At 42.8% G+C, this 25558-nt stretch overlaps 1 protein-coding gene and 1 pseudogene across 4 annotated transcripts in view; one reads left to right on the top strand and one right to left on the bottom strand.

Moving 5' to 3' along the window:
- PLEKHM3 (pleckstrin homology domain containing M3) overlaps window positions 1–25558 on the top strand; it is a 193986-nt gene that overhangs the window by 64416 nt on the left and 104012 nt on the right. For 3 of the 4 annotated variants that reach the window (XR_010746655.1, XM_066346406.1, XM_066346407.1), the window contains exon 4: window positions 14028–14173. The exons of the other annotated variant lie outside the window; for it this stretch is intronic. Coding sequence is in view for 2 of the 3 variants with exons in the window: in XM_066346406.1 (XP_066202503.1) it covers window positions 14028–14173 (146 nt within the window). In the remaining variant the exon portion in view is untranslated. The remainder of the gene's footprint in view (window positions 1–14027; window positions 14174–25558) is intronic. 4 annotated transcript variants of the gene reach the window in all.
- LOC136379172 (small nucleolar RNA U3) lies at window positions 8295–8375 on the bottom strand (annotated as a pseudogene).

The following is a 25558-nucleotide window of genomic DNA, read 5'->3' as shown; positions in this document are numbered from 1 at the left end:
ATTGTGTAATTGCAGGGTGAGCAATGTGGTGATTTGATATATGATATAGATTGTGAAATGATTTCTATGTTAAAATTAGCTAAGATATCACCTCACATAGTTTAGGTAGTTTTGGTTCTTGTGAGGACATTTAAGATTTATTCTATCATCAACTGTGAGGTATATAATACGAGATTGTTACCTGTAGTCGCCATGCTGAACATTAGATCCCCAAAACTGAATTTGACTTCTTTCCCAGATTTATTGAGCTATAACTGACATAGCATTGTATATGCTTAAGGTATACAGAGTGATAACTTGCTGTATATAGATACTGCAAAGTGATTACCACAATAATGTTAGTTAACACATCCATTACTTCACTTAGTTATGTGTGTGTGTGTGTGTGTGTGTGTGTGTGTGTATGTGGTGAAAAAATTTAAGACCAACTCTCCGAAACTTTCAAGTATGCAATGCAATAATATTGTTGACTATAGTCACCATACCGAAAATCACATCTAACCAGAGATGTACTGATACACCAAGGGTTGTGTCTTGCTCATTTTATTTCAGTAAAGTAAATCACATGGGGGCTGAAACAAAAGCCTTGCTGAAAATCACTTCCCCTTCAAATCGCCAGGCCTGCACCTTTGACAAAGGAGAGACTTAGGTGGAAAGTCTTGGTCGCTTTCTTCATCTTTACCAATAACGATGTTCTTTTCAGCCCCCAAACTTTTAGTGACCAGACAGAAGAATAGACACATGATTTGATGGCTGGGAAGCATCCAGACGCAGTGGGATAAGTGATAAATTAGGGGCACAAGCGCTCGGTTTTCTGTCTCTAGCCCTGCCTCTGATTCATTACACGGCCTCGAGCCAGCCTGTTCACAGGCTGCGGTTCAGCGTCTCCGACACTGTAACTTGAGGGAAGATTAAGCAGCCTTGACTGTGTCCATTCAAATGTTACATATCTGCCGAATCAAAAGAGCCAAATCTTAATTTAGTAATACTGCACAGCACTACATATTTGTAACCCAGAAAATATGAGAGATTCCCCAAGTGATTTCATAGACGAGCAGAATTCTAATTGTGGTTTAGCAATGGATAGGGAGAAAATGATGTTTCTCATCCATGGTAGCATGAGGAATTTTAACTGAGTAGAAGGTGCCCCATAATGCAGAGGGTGTCCTGGCAACCCCTGGAGCCCAGATTTCCTGTGGAATCCTCATCTCCATGGTCTTCACCCACTGACACGTGTGTTCTGGTCGCCCTATTGCCTTCCCTTTCTTCCCCACATCGTTACTGCATGCCGTCTGTCTGAGCCATCATCCTCGTAGGGGCTTCACAGGGTTAAAAGCCACACTCTTCATTCCGTTCCCAGGGGTCAGGAAGATGGAGATCACAATATCCACATGCATTGTTTATAGATCACAGGTATTATTACATAATGGACCCTTAAATTCGATAGACTTCTTCACAGCTGGAGTCAGTCCCTAAGGCCACACTGTCCTGTCACGGCAGACAGAAAAATTGCTTCCTGCAGGCCAAGCTGAGCATGCCAGGGTCCCTCCAAACTCACCAGTCAGAACCTTATTTTTCCATCTGTGAGGAAGACTGGATAAGCGATGGGGAGAGAAGCTGGGAATAATATTACTCTAGGAAATTCCTTTCAAGTGGCAATATGAGGACCAGGAAATAGGAGTTTCCCACTTACCACTTCTAAATATTTAATATAAGCAGCCTATCTTCCCATTCTAAACATATGGTTTAAAGATTTGCTTTGGAGGTGGTCACAAACCTGCGTTTGTAGGAAGAATAGCTGGGCAAGCCAGCCAAAGAAGACCTACAGGACAAGGGGAAGGAGCCCTGGACCGAGGCGGCCCCGCGGTCCTCGAGAACTGGAAGAATCCGGTTTGAGGTGAAAAGAAAGCAGTGCAAGCGTGGATTTAAAGGAAGCTAACGAAAGTGAACTTTTCCACTTCGATACTGTTTCTAGAATTACTCAGATCCACTCTCATGGCTTTAATTTTTTCAAATTGTTGTCATTACTAAGATAGCTCAAGAAATGCTGTCATGGTGTTTAGGAGGTGTTAGCAAAGAAGAGGAAAAGATTGTGTTTTAACGATACTGTAAAGTTCCAAGAGATGAGACTCTCACAAAACAAAAGGAAAATAAACCAGCATTCAGGATGGGGAGTGATGTGAAAGATGTAAGCAGGGACGCTGGTCGGACGGTGCGTGTGGCAAAGTGCAGACTGAGGCCGATGTGTGCAGAGACTCGTGCATACCGCAGGCTGGGAGGAGCCGATGTGTGCGGAGACTCGTGCATACCGCAGGCTGGGAGGAGCCGATGTGTGCAGAGACTCGTGCGTACCGCAGGCTGGGAGGAGCCGATGTGTGCGGAGACTCGTGCGTACTGCAGGCTGGAAGGAGCCGATGTGTGCGGAGACTCGTGCGTACCGCAGGCTGGGAGGAGCCGATGTGTGCGGAGACTCGTGCATACCGCAGGCTGGGAGGAGCCGATGTGTGCAGAGACTCGTGCGTACCGCAGGCTGGGAGGAGCCGATGTGTGCAGAGACTCGTGCGTACCGCAGGCTGGGAGGAGCCGATGTGTGCGGAGACTCGTGCGTACCGCAGGCTGGGAGGAGCCGATGTGTGCGGAGACTCGTGCGTACCGCAGGCTGGAAGGAGCCGATGTGTGTAGAGACTCGTGCACACTGCAGGCTGGAAGGAGCCGATGTGTGCGGAGACTCGTGCGTACTGCAGGCTGGGAGGCTGGAAGGAGCAGATGTGTGTAGAGACTCGTGCGTACCGCAGGCTGGGAGGAGCCGATGTGTGCGGAGACTCGTGCATACCGCAGGCTGGGAGGAGCCGATGTGTGCAGAGACTCGTGCGTACCGCAGGCTGGGAGGAGCCGATGTGTGCAGAGACTCGTGCGTACCGCAGGCTGGGAGGAGCCGATGTGTGCAGAGACTCGTGCATACCGCAGGCTGGAAGGAGCCGATGTGTGCGGAGACTCGTGCGTACCGCAGGCTGGGAGGAGCCGATGTGTGCGGAGACTCTTGCGTACCGCAGGCTGGGAGGAGCCGATGTGTGCGGAGACTCGTGCGTACCGCAGGCTGGGAGGAGCCGATGTGTGCGGAGACTCGTGCATACTGCAGGCTGGAAGGAAACGTCAGCTCCAGACACAGGAAACACAGGTGTTGCTTTCCAGGTAAACCAAAAAGATAACCTGACTTCCTAAGTCAATAAGAAGTTATTGACCTTTGAAGCCGTCATGATGGAGATGTAACGGGGGGATCACAGAAAGAGTTAGTGGTGGTTTAATATAACATTACATGCTGGGGAAACCGCTGTAGCCAGAACCTGATGGGGCAGGCAGTGGCTTCGCTGTAAGGAAAAAGGTTTAGAGCAGGCCCGGCACCCGAGTGAGGGGGTGAGACACTCACTTTGGGCACGAAATTGAAGGGAATGCCCAAAACCCCTCCGTAATCAAGATAAATCATATTTTAATGTAATATTATTTAACAATAAAAAATAATACCAAAAAATCCACAAAAAACAAAATAGAACATTTTCAATAGAAATAGGACCAGCATGGCTGATTTTTCCCTTTGGCCTCAGGTTTCAGTGTGGTTCAGAGGAACATTCCAGTAAGCTCATTTGCTAAAACACATTCCCCCAAAGCTTTCTGTGTGTAAGGTCATGTAGCCCAGCCCAGCGCTTGCCTTCTTATAAGGAGGGTGAGGTGGACCTTCCGTTCCTGCCCAGGACTGCAGGGGTACCGTAGATATTTAAGGTAGAACTGACAGAGAGCAGGAGGTGACCTTCCGTTCCTGTCCAGGACCGAGGGGTACCGTAGATATTTAAGGTAGAACTGACAGAGAGCAGGAGGTGACCTTCTGTTCCTGTCCAGGACTGAGGGGTACCGTAGATATTTAAGGTAGAACTGACAGAGAGCAGGAGGTGACCTTCCAGGGACGCTTTCCCACCCCTGGCAGCTTTCATGTCTGAAATAATCAGCTTAGTCTGACCCCATCTGTTTCTGTGTTTCTGCATTTGCTTTTCAAGTAAGAGTTATTCATAGGCAGGTGTTTCACCAGAAGGACTACTATGTGAAGGACAGGGCCTCAAGCTTGGAGCAGTGTTACTAGCAGGTCGTCTAGTAGACGGTGGTGCAGTGTGCCCCAGGCCTCCCTATCATGGCACTAACCTGGCAGCAGGACTCAATTCTTTTTCTTTTTTTAATTTTTATTTATTGATTTTTAGAGAGGAAGAGGGGAGAGAGAGAGAAAAACACTGATTTGTTGTTCCACTTATTCATGCCGTCATTGGTGTCATTGTGTGTGCCCTGACCGAGGATCTAACCCACAACCTCTGTCGGGGTGACACTAGCTGAGCTACCAGCCAGGGCAACAACGCATATTCTTTCTTTCTTTCCTTCCCTCCCTCCCTCCCTTCTTCCCTCCCTCCCTCCTCCCTCCCTCCCTCCCTCCCTCCTTTCTTCCTTCCTTCCTTCCTTCCATTTTTTTCTTTCTTTTTTTTAATTTACTGATTGATTTGAGAGAGACAGAGGAAGGGTAGAGAGAGGGAAGCATTCCTTAGTTGTTCCACTTAGCTGTGCATTCATTGGTTGCTTTCCATGTGTGCCCTGACCGGGGATTGAACCTGCAATCTTGGCATTTTCCGGAGAACACTCTAACTGCCTGAGCTATCTGGCCGGGGCTAGGACTCATTTTCTTTAGATAAGAAAGTAGAGCTGCTGAACGAGCATTTTCTCTTGCCCATAATAGATGGTATATCCCTTGCTTGTAGAGAAAAGCGATTAAGTAAGGTCAGTACATGGATCTCTTATTTGCTCACTTGTCTTTGTACTGTCGTAGCGTTTTTCAACAGTGTCACTATTGACATTTTGGCCCAGGTAATTCTTTGTTGTGCGAGGCTGTCCTAAGCACTGAGGGATATTTAGCAACATCTCTGGCCTCTATCCATTGGATGCCAGAAGCTACTCCAACTCATCATTTTATGACAACCAAAATTGACTCTAGATGTTGCAGGTGTCCCCTTTTGGGACAGAAATCTCCCCTGGCTGTGAACCACTGTGCTATCAAGAAACATGATCTACTATGTCTTTGCTGCCTCATGTTGCTCTTCCTCACTTCTGTATAATGTCTTCTACTGAAATGCATGTTGACTATTTCCAGCCATCTAATGCCTTATAATAAGACCTCAGCATCTTAATGGGGAGATTTAAGTAGAAGTAATAGGTTACCGAAAAGAACCCTCACCAGTCATCATCCAGTACAAATCTATGAGATGCTTTCAGTCACAAGCAACAGAAAATCGAATTCAAACTATACTATACTTTGTACTATAAAAAGGAATTATTCTCCATCAGTGGAGCTTTAGGGATCAGTTGCTCTGCTTGCTCAAATTTTTGAACTCTTATTTTTTTTAAGTTAATGCTTCGAACAAATAGCATTTTCTCCCCCAAAGCTGCCTCTTCTGACCGATTTCTCATATAACAAACACAAACTCAAACCATGATGGGCATCTTTGAGGGGCCCGTTGCTAAGCTCTTCCTATTAGTCAGCTGCCAAATCATTTGCGTTCTATCTCTATAGTCTCTCCTTCCCCCCTCGGTGCTCCCACGCCCACTGCTTCCTCAAGCTCAGACTGGCACCGTAACTCACCAACTCTTTCTCCCCTCCTATAATGTCTCCTTGCCATTTCATCTTTCCAGAGCTTAGATTGCTGTTCTGCTTCTGACAACTCTAGCTGTTCCTGCATCTTATTGATTAGTTTAGACTCCTTCCCAGGAGAATTCTGGATTCTTAGGTTCTTGCATCGGTTCATATTTCAAAGCCCTCCCAACGTCCCTGTAGCTGAGAGCTCCAGACAACTAGAATAGTCAATGTTTTCCAAACGTGCTCCCATTTTCCACTTAAACTTTCCTTTGCCAAAATCTTTAAGGACCAGCTACCCTGTCCTCGATCTCCACAACTAGAGAGATTGCTTCCTCCTCTGCTTATCCCTTACCTTCTGCTTTCCACCTAATATATTTGTAGTCTTGCTCCCCACCCCCCACCTTCATATTCAGAGGTGATTGCTACTGCTTATGAGGTCCTAGGCTGAATGCATTGATGAACTAAATTATGTATTTTTGTATAGTTGATTCATATTTCCTGTGCTTGTCATATTAGCTTTCACAAAAGGACATTTTTTTCACATCTTCCACAAAGAGGTAGCTGCATGGAAATTCACTTATATAGCTCACTGGTGTTGCTCACTTTATTTAGGCTCTGACTTTTTTACTAGATGTACCACCACGGACAGAATTAGTTTATGACCACCTGCCTCAGTTTCTTCATTTTAAAAAGGGGATAATACCTGACTCATAGAATTGATAAGAGAATTGTGTGTGTGTGAAGTGCGTATAACAGTGCCTGGCATATAGTAAACACTATGTAGAAGTTTATGCATTTGCCTATTTATTTAGTATTTCCATGTTAAATTCCTTACCATTTTCTTGAAGGTCCTTGGGGAAAGAGTAGACAGGGACAGAAGTTAATGAGAAAGTCTAAGAGGAAAACAAGTATGAAAAAATACTAAATTTAGACTAATTTAAATATACTAGATGCTGAATTTATAGCATTTCATAATTAAACTTTTTTATCTTACCCTATTATAAATACTAGTATTGGAGCATCTTATTATAAGAAAAATTAAAAGAACCTCAACAACTCAAATAATTTCTTTGGAAGTGAAGCTATGTGTCACCGATCATTATATTTATAACTCAAGGTAGCTATTTAGTACATAGAAAAGCAGTCAGAATCTCTAGAACGGTGAACATATTTACTTACTTGCCTTAGCGAAAATCAAGATTTATTGCCTTTCAAGATAAATTTTGACTAAATATTGACTTTAGGCTCTCAATCATTGTTTACTTGAAAGACCAATAAATCTTGACACTTCTCAACTTGAGCTGGAATCTACTTGATATTTATTAATTTATTTAATATGATTTATAATCTTAACAACATTCTCTGAGCTTGAACAAATAATCATTATAAAGTTTAGCAGGAGTAGAAAGTCTTCAGTTTATGTTTTCTTTTTTCTTCTACTTCTGCTCCCCCCAACCCCCCCTGAAAGCTTTATTATTTTCATTTGGTCCATGGCTTGGGAGGGCTTTAGGGTGGTTAAAAACTGCCTTGTGGCTGCAGGGGCCGAAGTTCTGACACCAAGGGGCTATAGAGGGGCCCCTGCAAGTCCACTGGGCTCTGGCAGCTCCTAGTCATGCTTGAGGGTGAAGCTTCCCAGGAGATACCTGCCCGCCCAGCCTGCACAGGTTGGTCAGGTGGCCGCCCGTCTTCTTGATAAGGTTCACCTCCTCATCTAGGAATTGGTTCTCCAGGAAGTCAGAGAGATGGAGCTTTGTGTGGGCAGAACCCAGGGGACACACATCCTAAAGGACCTGGAGCAGGTTCTTCAGGGCTGTCGCAACTTCATGGCATTTGTGGCTTTACCCCACTCATCTTGGGACAGTTTCTGCATGTCCTGGAATAAGTTATGCCATTTTACATTTTTATGGGAAGCTGGGTACTCCCGTGCTTCTCATTGGCCAACTCACAGAAGTGGCCCACACCCTCCAGAGCCATATCATCATGGTGGAAACAGAAGCCCAGAGAGGTAGGAGGCATGTAGATGCAGGTTGACCAGGTGTTTGATGGTGGCCTTCACCACGGTGGCATAATTCTGATGAATCTGTGAGCCCTTGGTTGGTCAGACGTAAAGAGCTAACCACAAAAATCTGTGTTGGCATATAGCAAACACTATGTAGAAATGTATCCATTATTTTTTATTTCCATTGTGTTGGCCCTTTGACTGTGCAGCCCAACTTTTTGAGTCAAAGTTTGACCAACAAGAAGTGACAATTTCTGTTTACAATCTCTCACTGTTACAAAGGCCATTTATAGACAAACATAAAATGAGCCCATCAGAATATAACTTTTTTTATGATAAACAGAAATGAATTTTAGTATGGTTTTGAAAAGGACCAGTCAGTACATTTCAAGGTTGCACTTCAGATACTGCATTTAAAAAAAAACTGAAGGCGAGATCTTTTTCCAGCAAAAAGATGACAATTTGCTTCATTGAGATACACGATTTGTTGTGGTGGTTTGGGAGCAAACCCACAATATTTGTGAAATATTCCTGTATGTTTCCCAACCATGAATTTTTCATCCCTTGGGATAGAGAATTCACTATCAAAAGACTTAAAACCAATGGAGAGAATAGTTTTGAGATGTTGCAGTCTAAAGTGAGCTCTTAAAATAAATGAAAGGACTACCAGCAGTAACAAACTATAGAAATGATCCCTGAAAGTATAGTCTTCCAGCAGTGTGACATACCATGGGAGTAGGCACAAGTAGGTGTACACTTGTGAGAATGTGAAATGTATTATTTATTATTGTCTTGTTTGTATTTCCATATGAACAACCATAAACCTACTTTTGCCCACCCCTGGATTCACATCGGCAGCTTAGGAGGTACACAGTGGATTTTTCTTGCCGTCTGCTCTTGTTCCTTTAGTTGTGATGCTTGCAGATGGTCTTTGCCTGTAACAGACAAAATGAATACTCAGAGGCCTTTGTTTTCATGTGCCTGATTCTCCAACCAAATATATCTTGTCTTAACTGATTTTATGGCTAAGTAGGTGCCTCCAACTTTGTGGGTCACCACCTTGTCCTACAGACAGAGTAACTTAACCGTTTGAAATGTAAAATGCTTTAGATCATTTAAGTAGTTCCCCCTTATCCACAGTTTTGCTTTCTGGAGTTTCAGTTACTCCTGGTCAACCTTGGTGAGAAAATATTAAATGGAAAATTTCAGAAATAAACAATTTGTAAGTCGTGAGTTTTAAATTGTGCGCCATTCTTAGTAGCGTAATGAAATTTCACATGGTCCTGCTCTGTCCCATAGGGGACATGAATCATCCCTTCGCCCAGGATGTCTTTGCTGTATACTCTACCCTGCCACCATTAGTCACTTAAGTAGCCATCTGGATTATCAGATCAGCTGTCGCGGTACTGCAGTGCTTGTGTTCAAGTAACGCTTATCTTATGGTTATAACTGTTCTATTTTCTTATTAGAGATTGTTGGTAATCTCTTACTGTGCGTAATTTATAAATTAAATTTTATCCTAGGTATGTATGTATAGGAAACACACACATATGGTTTGGTACTCTCTGTGGTTTTAGGCATCCACTGGGGGTCTTGGATTGTATCCGTCACAGATGAGGGGAACTAGTATACCAGTCATCCCTCGCCATATCGCGGTTCAGTTTTCATGGTCTCACTGTATCATAGACTTTTTAATTGTATATATCTAGTTTTGTATCACATATTTTTTGCTATATCGCAGAATTCTGCAGTATATAGATATTTTAATATATTTATTACTTTAATATTTTTGCAGTAAAATAAGCATTTTCTAGCCTAAAAATAGAAAATAATATAAAAATATTAGTTAAGACATATTAAAAGATTATTAAATCAAAATAAAGCCCTAGCCTGACCTGTGGTGGCGCAGTGGATAGAGCATCAACCTGGAAACGCTGAGGTTGCCAGTTCGAAGCCCTGGGCTTGCCTGGTCAAGGCACATATGGGAGTTGATGCTTCCTGCTCCTCCCCCCACCCCACCCCCTCTCTCTCTCTGCTCTCTATAATGAATAAATAAAATCTAAATAAATAAATAAAGAAAGCCCTAAAATATATATATATATAAATAATAAAATAAATAGAAGGTCACTACTTCGTGGATTTTAGCCTACCGCGGGGGTGGGGTATGGGGGTGGGGGGGTTCTGGAACCTAACCCCAGCAATAGACAAGGGACCACTGTACTTCTAAATTGGTGTTTCTCAATGTCCCTCGACCTTGGCTCTTTCCCATTACCATTATGTAGAACTCCGTAGCCTCAGGCCCACCTATGTTGACTTGAGAATGCAGATATATGGTCAGTCTCACATCCCAGCTCCGTCCCCTCCTACAGTGGAGCTTGCAAGTCGGAACCCAGTTTGCTTTGTCTTCCTGTCCTTCGGACACACCCAAACTTCCTTGCAAAAAACTGCTCCTGCACTCTGTCCAACAATCCTTTGCTTAGACACTGCGCCCAGCGTCGGGCTAATGCCAGGCTCATTAAACAGAATTTTGAATTGCATACCCAACCTGACACCTTATTTTAAAAAGTACATGTTTTCAATACTTAACTACTTAATGAGCCAATGGTTAGAGACTGTAAGCTAGAAAAGCTAAATTCTTTATTTCTCCCTAATTCTTGTAAAATAGCAAGTCATCGAACCCTCATCTGTTTTTCTTCATTTTGGCAATTCTGGCCCCTAGCATATGATCCAAGTCCAGGCCCCGCAGGCCGCGTTTTGCACAATGCTTGCTTACCACAGCTCACTGTCCCATGCCAGGACACTGCCCAGAATGGAGGAGGGAGGGACAGGGCAGCCCCCTCCCATTGCCTGTGGCCACCTCTCCCTACCCTGTGTGCATGCAGTAAAAGAAGGTATAGAACTGGCCAGTTTTATGTTTTTCTACTTTAACAGAGCAAATAAAACTTTGTCCTCGCACTCACTTTATCTTCATCCTCCCTTTTATAGAGGTGCCCATTTATTTTTATTTTTCTTTGCTCTAGTTCTCTTCTTAGAGCTTTCTAATCTTCCAAATACAAAATACTGGACTTGCCTTACCCAACCGAGTACAGGGGGCAGCATGGCGGACCACTCTAAAGAAAGCGTTGTGGGTGTTCTCTCCTTAGCGAGGGAGATTCACCTGCACCCACCCACACACAGCCTTTGTGACTTTTCTCTCAGGCCCGTGAATTTTCCAAGCGCTGCTCAGGGCTGGAGAGCTGAGAGGTAGCCATGCCGCAGAGGAAGGTGGCCCCTCCCCAGATCCCGGCTTCAATAACACCACGTTGCCGCCAGTTCAGCCGACTGGGCACACTTGTTAGAAGAAAGATTCTGCCTTTGTTGCAAATTATGCCAAAATTTCTGCTTCAAACCCCCAGCAACAGATTCTTTGGGGTGTCTTAAAAGGCTGTTTGGGAAATGGACTTCCATGCAGCAAATAGGATTTCGGTTAAATGGTTGCATTTGTTTCCCAAAGTCTATCAGAGGGAAGCTGAGCTCTTCAGAGCATGTGTTCATTAAAGGTCTGAAGTGGGGTGGGAAGCAATAAAAAAAAAAAGGCCAGTGGGTTCTCTTGTGAGATAGTTTTTTGTTCCTATGAATTGAATACACTCTGAAAAGTTTCATAAAGAGACTGGGAAGAATGTATTTGCTTTGATCCATCATGTGGAGTGTTCCCTACTACAAATGTCCTTTAATTTAGAAACATTGTTGAAAAGTCTATTTGAAAGTACCTACAAATATAATATGTAAATAAGCCCTAATTAGTTATTCCAATTAATTATTTTTTGTTTCTGCTCTGCAGCCCTATTTCTTTCCCCATAACATTATCCAGCTTTGGGACTCCAAAAAATGTGTTTTTCTAACAGTAATTATTAAGAAAACACATTTTTCCTCTGTTGAAAACTTGACAATGGTAGTGAAATCCTAGATTGTGTATCTTTATAAGGAAGTGTTTCAGACATTTTTAGTCCATGATTTACTAGTGTAATATTAAAGAAGGAAATCTTGCAGTTGTTTGGAAAGAAAGGGTGTTTCCTTCAAATAAACAGTATGGGTTGTTTTCAGAAAATGAGTCTTTATCAGGCCACCAGCGAGCCTCTAATCTTCTTTCCCAAAGAACACCCTATGTTCTTTGACGAATACATTGGATTTGAAGAATAAAATTTTGAATTCTTTCTAAGTCATATATGATTTTTCTCAGTGGGAACAATGAATGCTCTGGAAAAACAATGGTAAAACAACTCAGTTTGTTTCTACATAGTACATTTTTGGAAATATACTAAGAACCTGAATTTTATTTTGGAAGCTTTGAAAATAAACTGTGTGTTATGACCTTCTATTGAGCTCATAATCCGTACACCCTCTGCACTTTACTTGAATAGAATTAGAATTATAGAGCTTAGAGGGACTTTTGTGGTCACCTAGAAATCAGGGAGCAATCCTCAGTTTTTACCCACCTCAGTTCCTGGCAGTGGTTGGGTAGAAATGGAAGTTCCTGGACCATATACCCCAGATCTCCAGAATCAAAATCGCTGGGTGGCTCTACACTCTTCACAAACATCTCTAGAAAATTCTGATGCTCACTGAATTTGGCAGACCACTGATTTAGGCTAATTTTTCAGTGAGGGAAGCTGGCGTGGAGAGTTGATGGGTCAGACTCACGTTGTACTCTAGGCAAGAACAAGCTTCCTGACCTGTGCTTGTCTATACCCGATGTATCCAAAACAGTCCTAAGCATATGGCTAGGTAGAAACCTATCTGTCATTAAGGGTGATTTCAGCACCGAGAAAGAATAGGAGAGCATGGCTTTAAATAAGGTATAAAGGTAAAGACACCCAAGGACTAGAGCTCAAGAGTTTTGTGCTGGTGCTTCCGTCTGAACTAAAACCTAAATGCACCTAGGCCATGTTGTCTCGTCTCGACCTTTCTCTCTTTTATGTGCCAGGGAACTGATGGAAATAGGTGATGATGTTTAACTCATTCATTAGTTCATATACTTGAACTCCTAGTATGTTAGGCTTTGGACCTGTGTGCCTGGTTGATATACACATTTTTAGGCTATATGCTTTCTTAAAATGCACATTGTATTATTTTATTATTGCCTACATATGTTCCATCTAGAAAATTAGAATAAAGTCACTAAAAAGTATAGACTGGTAAACCCAGTAGTACCTATCAAAGCATACAGTATATAAATATCCAGCAAATGCTTACTGATATTTATTATATCCAAGATTCAAATAACCAGAAAGTTGAAATAACCTAAATTGTATTTTGCAGTATTGTGTGGGCCATATGGAAGGTTTTCTAAAATGAAAGCTGTAAATCAGAAATAGGAAAATGTTGCTGTTTATGTAACCGTGATGACCTGTTCTGGATTTTGTCTGTTGGGTTGACTGTGACAGAGTTTCTATACTCATCAGTAGAAGGTGGTTCCTCCCAAATAAAGAAAACCAGTGGCTCCTTGGTGGTAGAGCCATGATTATTCCCAGGTCCCAGCAGCACCAGGACAGTGCTCACAGAACCAGGGACTTCCTCAGACACGAGAAGGGCCTTAGCAACCATGGGCAGGCAACCAGTGGGCTTGAGTCCCTGGTAGGACTTGGCAAAGGAAAGATCAGAGCTGAGGGCCTGGTGTAAGAGAAATAACATGTGCCAGCATCTGGGTGGAGTGAGCACACTGTGTTTATTTGGGGAACAGTGTGGAGAGTTCTCTTACTGGAATAAAGAGGTTAGAGTCCCATTGGAGAGCAGTAGAAGTAGGTGGTTGGAAAGGTGAGATGGGGGCCAGTCCAAGAACAAATTCCTTTCATTGATTTTGGAAGCAAAGTCTGTATAATCAGTTTTTAGGATCCTTTCAGAGTTAGACAAACTTAGAGCCAAATCCAACTCCGTCTCTTATTGCCTGGGTGACCTCAGACAAAATACTTACTCTGCTAAAACCTCAGTTTATTCATCTGTAAAATGGAGCTGATAATCTCTCCCTTATAGAGATGTGTGGTTTATATAAGATCCTATATGAAAAGCCCCAGCAAAGTGCCTCATGGAAATAGAGTTTCTGAGGACGGAAGCAAGGGGATCAAAGTGGAGCTGTAGGGAGACTGATCTGTGGCAGCTGCATGCCGAAGAGATGAGATCAGAAGAGATCCCCCCCCCACCCCTGCCCCCCACCCAGGAGGCAAGGAGGTGGAAGCTGCCAGGCTAGGAAGGAGAACACACGTCTATACCTGGACCTCTGCCATTTCCTTCCTGTTGTGAAATTTTGTTTCACTTGAGTGTTGTGCAGCCTTGTCCTGTCCTGTTAATAGAGCAATAATCATAGACTTTTGCTTTTGCTTTGAACAGGATGCCAGCGATCCATAGGCCTTTCCAATGGGAAAGCCAAGGTGTGCCATTACAGTGGGTGGTATTACTGCAGCAGCTGCCACGTGGACGACAGCTTTCTCATCCCTGCACGCATAGTCCACAACTGGGACACTTCCAAATACAAGGTAGGCACGAGAGCTGGGTTCACTGCCTAACAGCAATTTGTTTGTGTGTTATCACGTGGATTATAAGCGTCATGACATAAGAATCTGAAGCAAGCTTGATCAGGTAGTCTCACAGAAGCTACAAGATCTTTCCCCACTTTCTACTCCACTGTGATCCCCCTCCCTTCTGTGGGGTTCACTCCCAGGACTCATATGCTGATGGTTCCCACTTTCAGCTCCAGCTCCGGTTTTGTTACTGCAAGTGAGATCTGTGAAATGAGTTACCAAGTGGACATCTCGACTTGAGTTTTCAACCTGCTTGTCTTTGAGATATGTGAATTGGTTAGCTATTTTGTACAGTATTCCCACCCTTGCATAAACCAGGTGCCAGAATTTGGCAAGGCGAGGACTCCAGCCCCTGCTACTTCGTTCAGGCTTGGGGTTCTTTTATGGTCCTGTGCCGGCCGCGGAACAGAGAATTCTGTTACCTGATCTGAGTAGAGCTGTTCTGATCCAGAATATTGTCACATCTGCCTTGAATAAACTTCCACGCAGGTGCTGTGTATAAACACAGGCGCTGTGACTGTTCTCACACCTCCTCGTTAATATATGTCTGAGACCTGCTTTCATTGTAACTCTGTCACCTGGTAGGTAGCGAGGAAGGTGGAGAAGGGACCTATGGCCATCACCGACCTGTAATCTTTAACGTAAAAAAAAACAACAAAACATGAAAATTGTGAGTAACCAATTGGCTTCCATCCTGGGCAGCTCTGTCTCCTTTTCTATTTAGTAACCATACACATCTTCACTGTGTTCAAGATGCCCCATTCTAATTTTTCTTAGTATATGACCTTGCCTCCTTCAAGGAGAAAATTGAAGCTATGAGATATGAATATGAGTATCTGCAAGTCTGTATATTCGCCCCTGTCCTTTCTGTTCCCTTCCTAACGTGGGAGGAGCAAGAGCCCTTTCTCTTGTTTAGAGGTCATCCTTCCATGTCTGTCTGCTTTAGATGTGTTTGCCCGTCTGCGGGGTCCCAGCCTCTCCCTCCGGAGCTGAGGAACGCACGTCCTCCTCGAGGCGCGAGGACACCCCTGCTGCCCCCACCTGCCCCTCGGCTGCGTTGCTGGCTCTGGCCCTGCCGCCTCCATGCCATGCACGGGTCTCTGGAACTCACACATGGAGCGATTGATAACAGGACCTTGTTGTTACACATGAATTTGTCCGGATCCCACCTCGCCGTTAATTAGGTGCTTGATTTGTTGGGGCAAATCACTTGAGCCTCCCTGAACCTCAGTTTTTTAATCTATAAAATGTGCCCACATTGCCTGGGTTCATAGCTTTGTCACCAGTGGTCTAATCTGGCCAAGTTCTTTAGTCTCTCGGTATTTCAGTTTTTCATCTGTAAAATGAGGACAATAATAACTAATACAGTCACTGCTGATTAAATGAGTTAACGCACATGAACTGGTTAGACAGTGCCTCGTGCGTGGTGTGAGCCAAGTAGGCATTTGCTCTTGTTATAGTTCCTGTGTTTACTGAAAAGAGTTGTGTGGATTGGGATAATAGAAGAAAACCACTCTTCATGTGACTGTGATAAGCACTTAAAGAATGGAAGTTGTTACAATTTTTTATTACCCTCACATTTATGTAACAGCCAGCTGCTTATCTGGCCTTACTCTAGAGGCGAGCTGGGGGCTCCCGCAGCCCCTCTCAGCACGTCCTGGCGCACAGTGTAGCTGAGCAGGAACGCACACTGAACGAAGGAAGCCTGTCTTGCGGGCACCTCAATCTCAGGACGCCCCGAGTGGTCTTGATCACGCTAGCCAAATATCCCGCAGGTGCACACGGCTCCTCCGGTCTCCACTGCCAGTGCTGGGAGGTGTGCGGGACTCCCCCCTCTGCCGTGCCTGCCCTTCCTCATCAGTCACCAGAAACCAGCCGTGGGATTTCAGCTCTGAGATCCTGCTCTACACTGCACCACGACCCAAGCACACGGACTTGAACCCTCAGCATCTCTCACGTGAAGGAATTCAGTAACTGCCTGACTCTGCTCTCTGCCATCGAGTCTTGCCCCAGCAGTATTCCAGAAAAGTTCTAATTTGCACCAACAATATTAAAAAAAAAAAAGTCCTAATCTCGCTTTGGATAAATTTCATATTGTAATCAGTCTCAGTTTGTTCACATTCAGAGTGAAGATAATAATAGTACCTATTTCATATGGTTGCTCTTTGCTTAAATAAATGATTCATGGAGAGTACCTAATGCCATGCCTGGGACATTGTAAGTGCTCAGTTAACGCCATCGTTTACTGTGGCTGTACATAAGGTAAATACAAATCTCGTAGCTGACATAAGAGCTTTGTGATCTCTGATCCCTGCCTTTCTAGCACCTTCCCCCACTTCCTCCCCGCCCCCATGAGTCTATTCAGTAAGATCACACCTCTTGCTACTCCCCAGCCCTGCCCTGCCATCTCACACCCCTGCCCTGGGCTGCCTCTGGCCCTCACTCAGCCGGCAAATCCTCCAGCCAGCTTAGACCTCATTTCCTCTCCCAACTGTTTCCTTCCCCTCTACCAGACAGAGTTATCACTCTCTCCTCTGCATCTTGTACTTGACACTCTGAATATAGGCTATAAATATATTTGCCATGTGCGCGTTAGATAAAAACTTATTTAGAGGGAAAGAACACGAGTTGAATTTGGTTTAGACAGTTCGGAGTAATCGGCTTTGAGCAGGGCTGTGACAGCTGAGAGGTGTGTAGAGAGCAAGTGTGTGAGGCAGTCCTAGCCCCGTCATCACCGAGGGCTTAGACTGGTGGTACCTGCCAGCAGAACCAGTGCCAATCAGTGGAGAGAAGGTGTCACTGGATGGGGAAAATGGAAACTTCTGGCATGGTTTATGAAGATGTGAGATGAAGAAGGAAACCCGGGTCTGTTTTCAGTGAGCTGGACAGGCCACCCCAACCATCAAACCATCAAACTAGCCGTCTTTCTACGCAGCAGGGATTTTGCTGGGGTGGCCATTCAAACGACGAGGTTCGATTTTGAAAGGGTAGGTAACTAATTGAAAATATCAGGTGCCCTCACTTCATCCATGTTGCCCTTGAGGAAATCTCCTTTGTCAGACCATTGCTTCTCAGGATGTCAGCCGACAAGGGGAGATTTTAAAGCAGGGGCAGAGAGCTGGCAGATTTTATCTGGATCGTCTCTAGCTGTCATTAAGTAACTAGATTCCATTTAGTGCAGCGTCTGTCTGTCTTTGCTCAGATGCAGGATTTAACTTAATGTTCCTAATTGTGAGGATCAATTCAGACCTATCAGTTTCCCAAACCAGACATCTTTCTGTTAGATCTTTCTGCTCTCCCTAATAGCAAGTACGTGACTGGCTTGATATCCATTTAAAAGAGTGAAAAAATGGTTTCACAGAGCAGGATGAGATCTATCATCTTAAGCGTTTCCTTGTCTGCCCTCTGGAGTAATAATAATCCTAATTATTTTTAAAGCAGGATTTCATCTATTTTCCGGCATACATCCTGCAAATTGAATTGAGCACCAGGATTACCCTGCAGCTAAAACTCTATCCTCAATTCTATAGCCATTTTCTAATGAAATTCTCTCTGGCAGTAACCACCCCCTCTGCCACTACCATTCAGAAATGCCAAGCATGACAAAGCGGTGGTGAGGAGCCCAGACTTAGCCTCAACTCTTCCTAATAGTTCCTCACCATTGTGCTTTTTAAAAATATTTTTGTATCCCAGCCTGAATATTCACATTCCACTGAGCTCAGGGGTTTTCCATGTTGCATAACCCATTTCCTATCTATTATCTTGAGAGGCATTCAGGACAGGCTCTGTTGCCCTTGCAGAGCTGAGAGTAGCTCGCTGATGGGAAAAACCACTTGTTCAGAGTCATTTGGAGATTTTGAGAACAAATTGTAATTAAACTTAAGATCTCCTGATTCCTCCTCCCTTTGCTCACAGAGCCTGTTTTAACAGGACCAAGAAGTATTAGGGGTGGGATTGATTCCATAAAGGTTTTCACCATGATTTTTCAGAAATGGGAAAAAGTACTGGGAAAAAACCTTATACCAAAGCAATAAATGGTTATTTGACTGTGGTAAGATTATGGGTGGTAATTTTTTTTCTATTTCAATTTTTCTTCAAATTTTCAGTAATGTGATTATATTATTTTCATTATTTTATACATTTTAACTGTCACTTAGATCTATATATTCTGTTTAAGAAAATACATAATAGAAAATAAGCTTTCTTAATGCCTCAGAGTTATAATTCTAATTGTTCTGTCCTGTGATAGAAAACTTCAGCGTAGTTTAATGTGGTGTGTTTGGGAGGCTATCTTTCTGTAAATAAATTGCCTTGCACTGATATACTTTTATTCTTTTTTTGATTATACTTTCACAAATTTTAAGATTCAGGAAGTACAAAGATATATATATATGTGTGTGTGTATATATATATATATATATATATAGAGAGAGAGAGAGAGAGAGATAATCTCCCTCCCACCTCTTTCTCCTCCCCACCCCATTCTTCCTCTCCTTATGTGTCCTTCCAAATGTAATTTCCTATCTTGTGTTTTTTATACGTGAATGGCAACAGGTGATATAGTATACAAGCTGCTCTTGGAGAATTTTACATTTAGATCATAAAATGCTTCCTCGGGCATTATATACATATATATATAGCGCCACTGCATATTCCGTCATGGATTTTACACACACACTTGCACACCAATTTATCCAGCCTGATCTTTTTTTTTTTTTTGATGGACATAAATGTTTTTCCAATCTTTGCTGTTATAGATGGTGATTCAGTGGATAGCTTTATACATCACTTTGAATATAAGTTCGTTCATTTCTGAGTGAGACTGCCTGCTGATGACTTCCTAGATGGAGGCATGTGTATTTGTGGGTTTGATGGATACAAAGTGCCCTCAGTTGGAGCTGTGTGCTGCCCTTTTACCTTCTGTCTCTGGCGGGTGCCTTTCTTCCCTTAGTGCCAGGATATCAACTGTCACACGTGCTATCTCCATGCTGCCTCTAGCTGTCCTTTCCCTTTTCTACTTTATTGCCTCTAAATAAGTTATGAACTTAGAAACAAATAACTAAACTGTTAGAAGTGTGTTTAAAGTAAGGGTGTGTCACTCAAAGTCATGGCCAGAGTTATGGTAAAGTGCTCATTTATTTGTTCAACAAGTATTTATTGAACAGTGATTGTGCGCACCGTTCTAGGCATTGGGGTGTAATCTCTGCCTCATGAATTTCTCCCGAGGGAGAAAGACAGGAAACGAGTACACAAATAAGAGACTTATAGATAAATGAAGTATTACTAGACTTTATTATTTTTAAATTTTATTTATTGATTTGAGAGAGAGAGAAAGAGAGAGATTTGTTCTTCTCCTTATTTATGCATTTATTGGTTGGGCTTTGTATGTGCCCTGATGGGGGATTGAACCTGCAACCTTGGCACATCAGAGGATACTCTAACCAGCTGTGCTACCTGGCCAGGGCTTTTACTTTTTGTTTTAGAGTTAAAATCAAGTGGGAAATGCTTGACCTGTGGTGGCGCAGTGGATAAAGCATCAGCCTGAAATGCTGAGGTTGCTGGTTCAAAGCCCTGGGCTTGCCTGGTCAAGCACATATGGGAGTTGATGCTTCATGTTCTCCCCCTTCCTCTCTTTTTTCTCTCTAAAATGAATAAGTAAAATCTTATAAAAAATCAAATGGGAACATACATGCCAAAGTACTGCCTAATTCACCCTATTAGAGGCAGTCTCCATTTGTAGCCCACTTGCTTGCTATTTGACTGAGGAGGAGGGAAGGACGGGTATCACCTCTTTTAAAGAGTGATGAGCAGGTCATTTATGGTAGAGTTATTAAAAAATGAAGAGAACTGTGAATATAAACAGTGCTAAAAAGCACAGAGTAGAGTATCCAGAGATCTGAGTTTGGGTTCTAATTCTGCCACAAAATGAACACAGATAAGTCACTAAAGCTCTCTGGACTCACTTTTCTCTTGTAGTAAATACAGATTATAAATTAGTTCAGCATTTCTCAAAGTGTATTCGTTCCATGGAGCATTAACAAGTTCTGTGCATGTTAATGGCTGTTACTCAAAAAGAGGATTCCAAAGGCAGGCCACACGGAGGCCAGCTTTATAACTGGGACACGGCTCCTGGGAGAAAGCAGCCCTGGGAGCTCACAGCTTGGCACAAGGATGGGCTGAGTTAGAGAAAGATGCCCCTTCCTCTGGTTGGCGAGTGGAGCCGGGGCTGGATTTCATCTCCCCGCACCCCACCCCCATACAGTCTGCACAACGTTAAAACAGCTGCCTTGTCTATAGTCACATAGGTTTGAGAAGTGGCTGGGGTAAGCAGGCGTTCTCTAGTACAGGATGTCCCGAAGCTTGAGTATGTGAACATGCTATATACTTTGAATCACCAAGAGAAGAATGTGACATGTGGCATATTTCTTGTTGGACTTCAGAACGTCTTTCTTGTAGGATTAGTATTCCTTGGAACACAGGTTGAGAAAAACTGAACAAGGTGATCTATACCAGTCCTTGTTACCCTAAGATTATGTTCTTGTCTGGTATATTCTGATACACTTTCTCCTTTAACAAAAGCTAAAGGTCTCACCACCACCACCACATCATCTGCGCCTTGCTTCTATGGTTGGACATTCCCTTTGCCCATTGTTTTATTACCCAGGGTTGTTTTTACGGGGCACCATACTAGGACACTCATGCAGAACCTCTCTCTAAGAATTAAGTAAACCTGAACAACATTCAAGAACTTTGCTTTAAGAGGTAGCTGTCATCAGCATAATGAGTCTATGTACCAAGGATGCTTCATGTTCAAATTAAATGACAGGTGTGTTTATTTATAAAAACATGTATGTAGGGAGCAGATTTGGTCATTATTAATTTAGAGCTGATTGTAGCCTGATGGTGCTGTTTTCTCCAATGCCTCATGAGTATGAGGTGGGCAGGAGACCCACTTCCACCTGGACGTTGTCCTCGGCATTCTTGAATTAGCTAGATGCAGGGCTGTGAAGAAAGAACCAGTTCACAAGCTGCAACATAGTCACAGATTTGAGTTTGTACAGCAAAAACTATTCTGTTATAAGGTAAAAGAGCTATGGAAAGAATTTCATTTATATTAATAATAATGGACATTAAATATTATTTAGTAAAATACTAATAGGTCAGTAGGTAAATGAACTATTGACTTTGTAAAATTTGTGTCTAATGTACATGGAGTGGGATTGTGGAAAAGAATGCCAACCAAAACCATTCATTTTCTGTAAAGAAAGGGTCCTGGGCTCATCCATCTCGACCGAGGAGCTGAGTTTTCATAGACGTCAGAGACAGCACTCAGGCTTTCAGGATTTCCATGAATTTGATCAGCAAGAAGTAGGACAGTAGCTCTCTTAGTTTCTAGGTGAAATATATTTGGCATTCACGTATAACTCATGTAATATTTATTTTAACGTCACGTAATCCTTATCACCTATGAACGTCATTGGCTTCCTTCCCTAAGTAACTATAGATATATATAAATATATATATAAACAGTTTCTTTTTTAAAAAGCTTTTAAATTATAGTTGAGTTTGAAAGTGGAATCCTCATACCAGCATGGAGGGCCATTTAGAACTTAGGGGGAAAAGTGCTCTATTTGTTGCAGTGCAATTGCATTGAATGGAATTAGAGTTTAAATTGATTGAATTTGGAAAGTTTTATTTATTGGCCAGTGGTCTGTTTGCTGCGCCGAGAAAGCAACGAACAGCCATGAGCTTGAGGGGAGAGGGGTATTTATAGGTAAAATTTATAAGGTTATAATTTTTTTAGTATGTTTGTTTAATATTTTTAAAGGTATATATTGTTTTAAGGAGAATAATTTTTGTTCTGTAATATTTGCAAAGGCTGACGTACAAGAAACGCATCCTGCCTCTGTTGGCAAGATTAGATTTGCTGAGGCCTTGAGAATTTTTATTTATGGCTGTAGCTATAAACTAGTTCTTCTTAAGTGTTGAGCTAAATTGGGTCAGGGGTTTCCAGCATGGGCTGGCACGCCAGTACATTTTTTATTGGGGAATTAAATTATTGTTTTTTTTTATTGTTATGAATGGGTTGATAATGTGTTTTTAATATTAGAAGTTTTATGGTTTGAATTTTTTGTATATATTGTGTGAGGTAGTTGATAATATATATATGGACTAATGGTGATTTTTATTATAAGTAAAATGAGGGGCTTGGTAAGAGTAGTAAGTAATGTAGTGAGTTAGGGGATGAAGAGATTGTGAAATGTGTTGTATAGGTAGATGTCATTGTCGTCCTGTATGTTGACATGGAGCTGGTAGTTACCTGGTTTGTACTTGGGGCTGTTATTTAGGAGGGGTGTTTGTAGGGGGCGGCAGCCGAATTTAGCATGCTTCTTTTCAGCAGCTGATGGAAGAGGAGATTTGTTATGATGAAGGTTAGTTTTGGGTTGTTTTTTTTTATAGTTCTATTAGGAGGCCAGGGCTTAGGCAGAAGGTTTGTATGAGTTTGCTGTTGTTTATGGCGGGGAGTTGGTTAGGTTAGGGAATGTTAGCGAGGTTTCTTTTTGGCGGGGGGCTTGGATTGGTTTATAAAAATGGGTGTTATATTGTATAGATTTAAGGAGGCAAGTGTGGCTGGCCGTGGCTAGATTTTATTGTGTTATATAGTTGTGATTGAGGAGTTGTTTATATAAAGGTTAGTGTGTTTTAGGATGTGTTTTTTTTTGTTGTTGTTGTTTTTAGTATAATGATTTAGTTGAGATTTAATAGTTTGGAGGGGAAAAGCAAGTTATAGATGTGTGTTGTGTTGAGAAAAATGTATATATTTATTTTATAGGTTATATTTTTAAAGTATTGAGTGTTTTTATATGTTTGATTATTTATTTGAAGGTTTTTTTGGTTTTTATGTGGAGGCTTGTGCAAGGGTTGATGGCGTGAGGAGCCGCGTTATGGCCGTTTTTATAGCAGCGACTTGTTTGGCGATGTATTTTTTTTTTAGTAGTTGGTGTTTTGTTTTGTTTTATTTATTTTTTATTTTTTTCTTTCATTTTTCTGAAGCTGGAAACAGGGAGAGACAGTCAGACAGACTCCCGCATGCGCCCGACCGGGATCCACCCGGCACACCCACCAGGGGCGACGCTCTGCCCACCAGGGGGCGATGTTCTGCCCATCCTGGGCGTCGCCATGTTGCGACCAGAGCCACTCTAGCGCCTGGGGCAGAGGCCAAGGAGCCATCCCCAGCGCCCGGGCCATCTTTGCTCGGATAGAGCCTTGGCTGCAGGAGGGGAAGTGAGAGACAGAGAGGAAAGCGCGGCGGAGGGGTGGAGAAGCAAATGGGCGCTTCTCCTGTGTGCCCTGGCCGGGAATCGAACCCGGGTCCTCCGCACGCTAGGCCGACGCTCTACTGCTGAGCCAACTGGCCAGGGCCTTGTTTTGTTTTTATTGATAGTGTGTGTAGGGATATAGTTGCTTTTTTATGGAATTTTAAAATATTTTTTGGTGTATAGGTTGTTGTGTAGATTTTGATTTAAAGAAAATTGTTGGCTTGGTGGTAGAAGTGTTTGTTTTGTTTTTTTTTTTTCATTTTTCTGAAGCTAGAAACGGGGAGAGACAGTCAGACAGACTCCTGCATGCGCCCGACCGGGATCCACCCGGCACGCCCACCAGGGGCGACGCTCTGCCCACCAGGGGCGACGCTCTGCCCACCAGGGGGCGATGCTCTGCCCATCCTGGGCGTCGCCATGTTGCGACCAGAGCCACTCTAGCGCCTGAGGCAGAGGCCACAGAACCATCCCCAGCGCCCGGGCCATTTTTGCTCCAATGGAGCCTTGGCTGCGGGAGGGGAAGAGAGAGACAGAGAGGAAAGCGCGGCGGAGGGGTGGAGAAGCAAATGGGCGCTTCTCCTGTGTGCCCTGGCCGGGAATCGAACCCGGGTCCTCCGCACGCTAGGCCGACGCTCTACCGCTGAGCCAACCGGCCAGGGCAAGAGAAGGGGGGAGGGGCTGGAAGCATCAACTCCCATATGTGCCTTGACCAGGCAAGCCCAGGGTTTCGAACCGGCAACCTCAGCATTTCCAGGTCGACGCTTTATCCACTGCGCCACCACAGGTCAGGCCCTTATGTGTTTGTTTATATAGTTGGCGTATAGCAGGATAAGAAGATTATAAATTCTTATTTATTTATTTATTTATTTATTTTTACAGAGACAGAGAGAAAGTCAGAGAGAGGGATAGATAGGGACAGATAGATGAGAATGGAAAGAGATGAGAAGCATCAATTATCAGTTTTTCGTTGTGACACCTTAGTTATTCCTTGATTGCTTTCTCATATGTGCCTTGACCGCGGGCCTTCAGCAGACCGAGTAACCCCTTGCTCAAGCCAGCGACCTTGGGTCCAAGCTGGTGAGCTTTGCTTAAACCAGATGAGCCCACGCTCAAGCTCAGAACCTCGGGGTCTTGAACCTGGGTCTTCTACATCCCAGTCCGACGCTCTATCCACTGCGCCACCACCTGGTCAGGCTAAATTATTATTTTTAATGAATTATTGATTTATAGAGAAAAATAAGGAATGGTTAAAATGTAATTATTTTGTGGCTATTTAGTTGGTAAAGAGATGTTAATTTTTTTATTTATAGTGTTTTATAATATTGTTAATATAAGAGTCGGGGTAGTAAATTTAAAGAATATAAATTTAATAAATTTATTTTTTTTAATAGTGGGATATTTTAGTTTATATAAAGTTTTTAAATTTTTAGGGATATAGTAATTTTATAATTTTTTTAAGATTTTTTTTAATAATTTTTGATTATTATGGCTTAAGTAGTGGGTTTAGAAGGGGTAGTATTTTTTAAATTTCTTTTTGGGTTTGGTTTTAGGTAGGAGACGGGGATTTTTTTTTTGGAATTAAAGCGGGGGGGGGTGCTGTAGTAAGGCAGTGGTAGCCTGTTTTTAGTTTGTGTTATTATTTTTTGTTTTAATTATTTGGTGTTTTTGAGTTAAGAAAGAGGTTTTTTTGTTACATAATATAAGGGAATCTGGCAGGGCGCCTGGGATTCCTGGTGTCTGAGGGGGAGGGGCCGGGAATCGTGAGGGGAGCCTGCCGCTTTTATTTGCTGTTGTTGTTGTTTTTGCTGCAGTAATCAGCCGCATTTTCGCTATGCCACCCACTTGCGGGTGGGTGCTTGGTGATAGTATGTTAGATTGTTTGTAGGGTTGGTTTTTTTTTGGTTTAGTAATTTTTGATTTGGCTATTTTGTTTTAAAATTGGCTATTTTAATTTATAGAGAGTTTTAAATATATTTTTAGATCATTTTTAAATTATTTAAAATAAATAAAAAAAAATTTA

Source organism: Saccopteryx leptura, chromosome 7, assembly GCF_036850995.1.
Source record: "Saccopteryx leptura isolate mSacLep1 chromosome 7, mSacLep1_pri_phased_curated, whole genome shotgun sequence".
NCBI lineage: Eukaryota > Metazoa > Chordata > Mammalia > Chiroptera > Emballonuridae > Saccopteryx > Saccopteryx leptura.
This window is presented reverse-complemented; position numbering and strand designations above follow the sequence as displayed.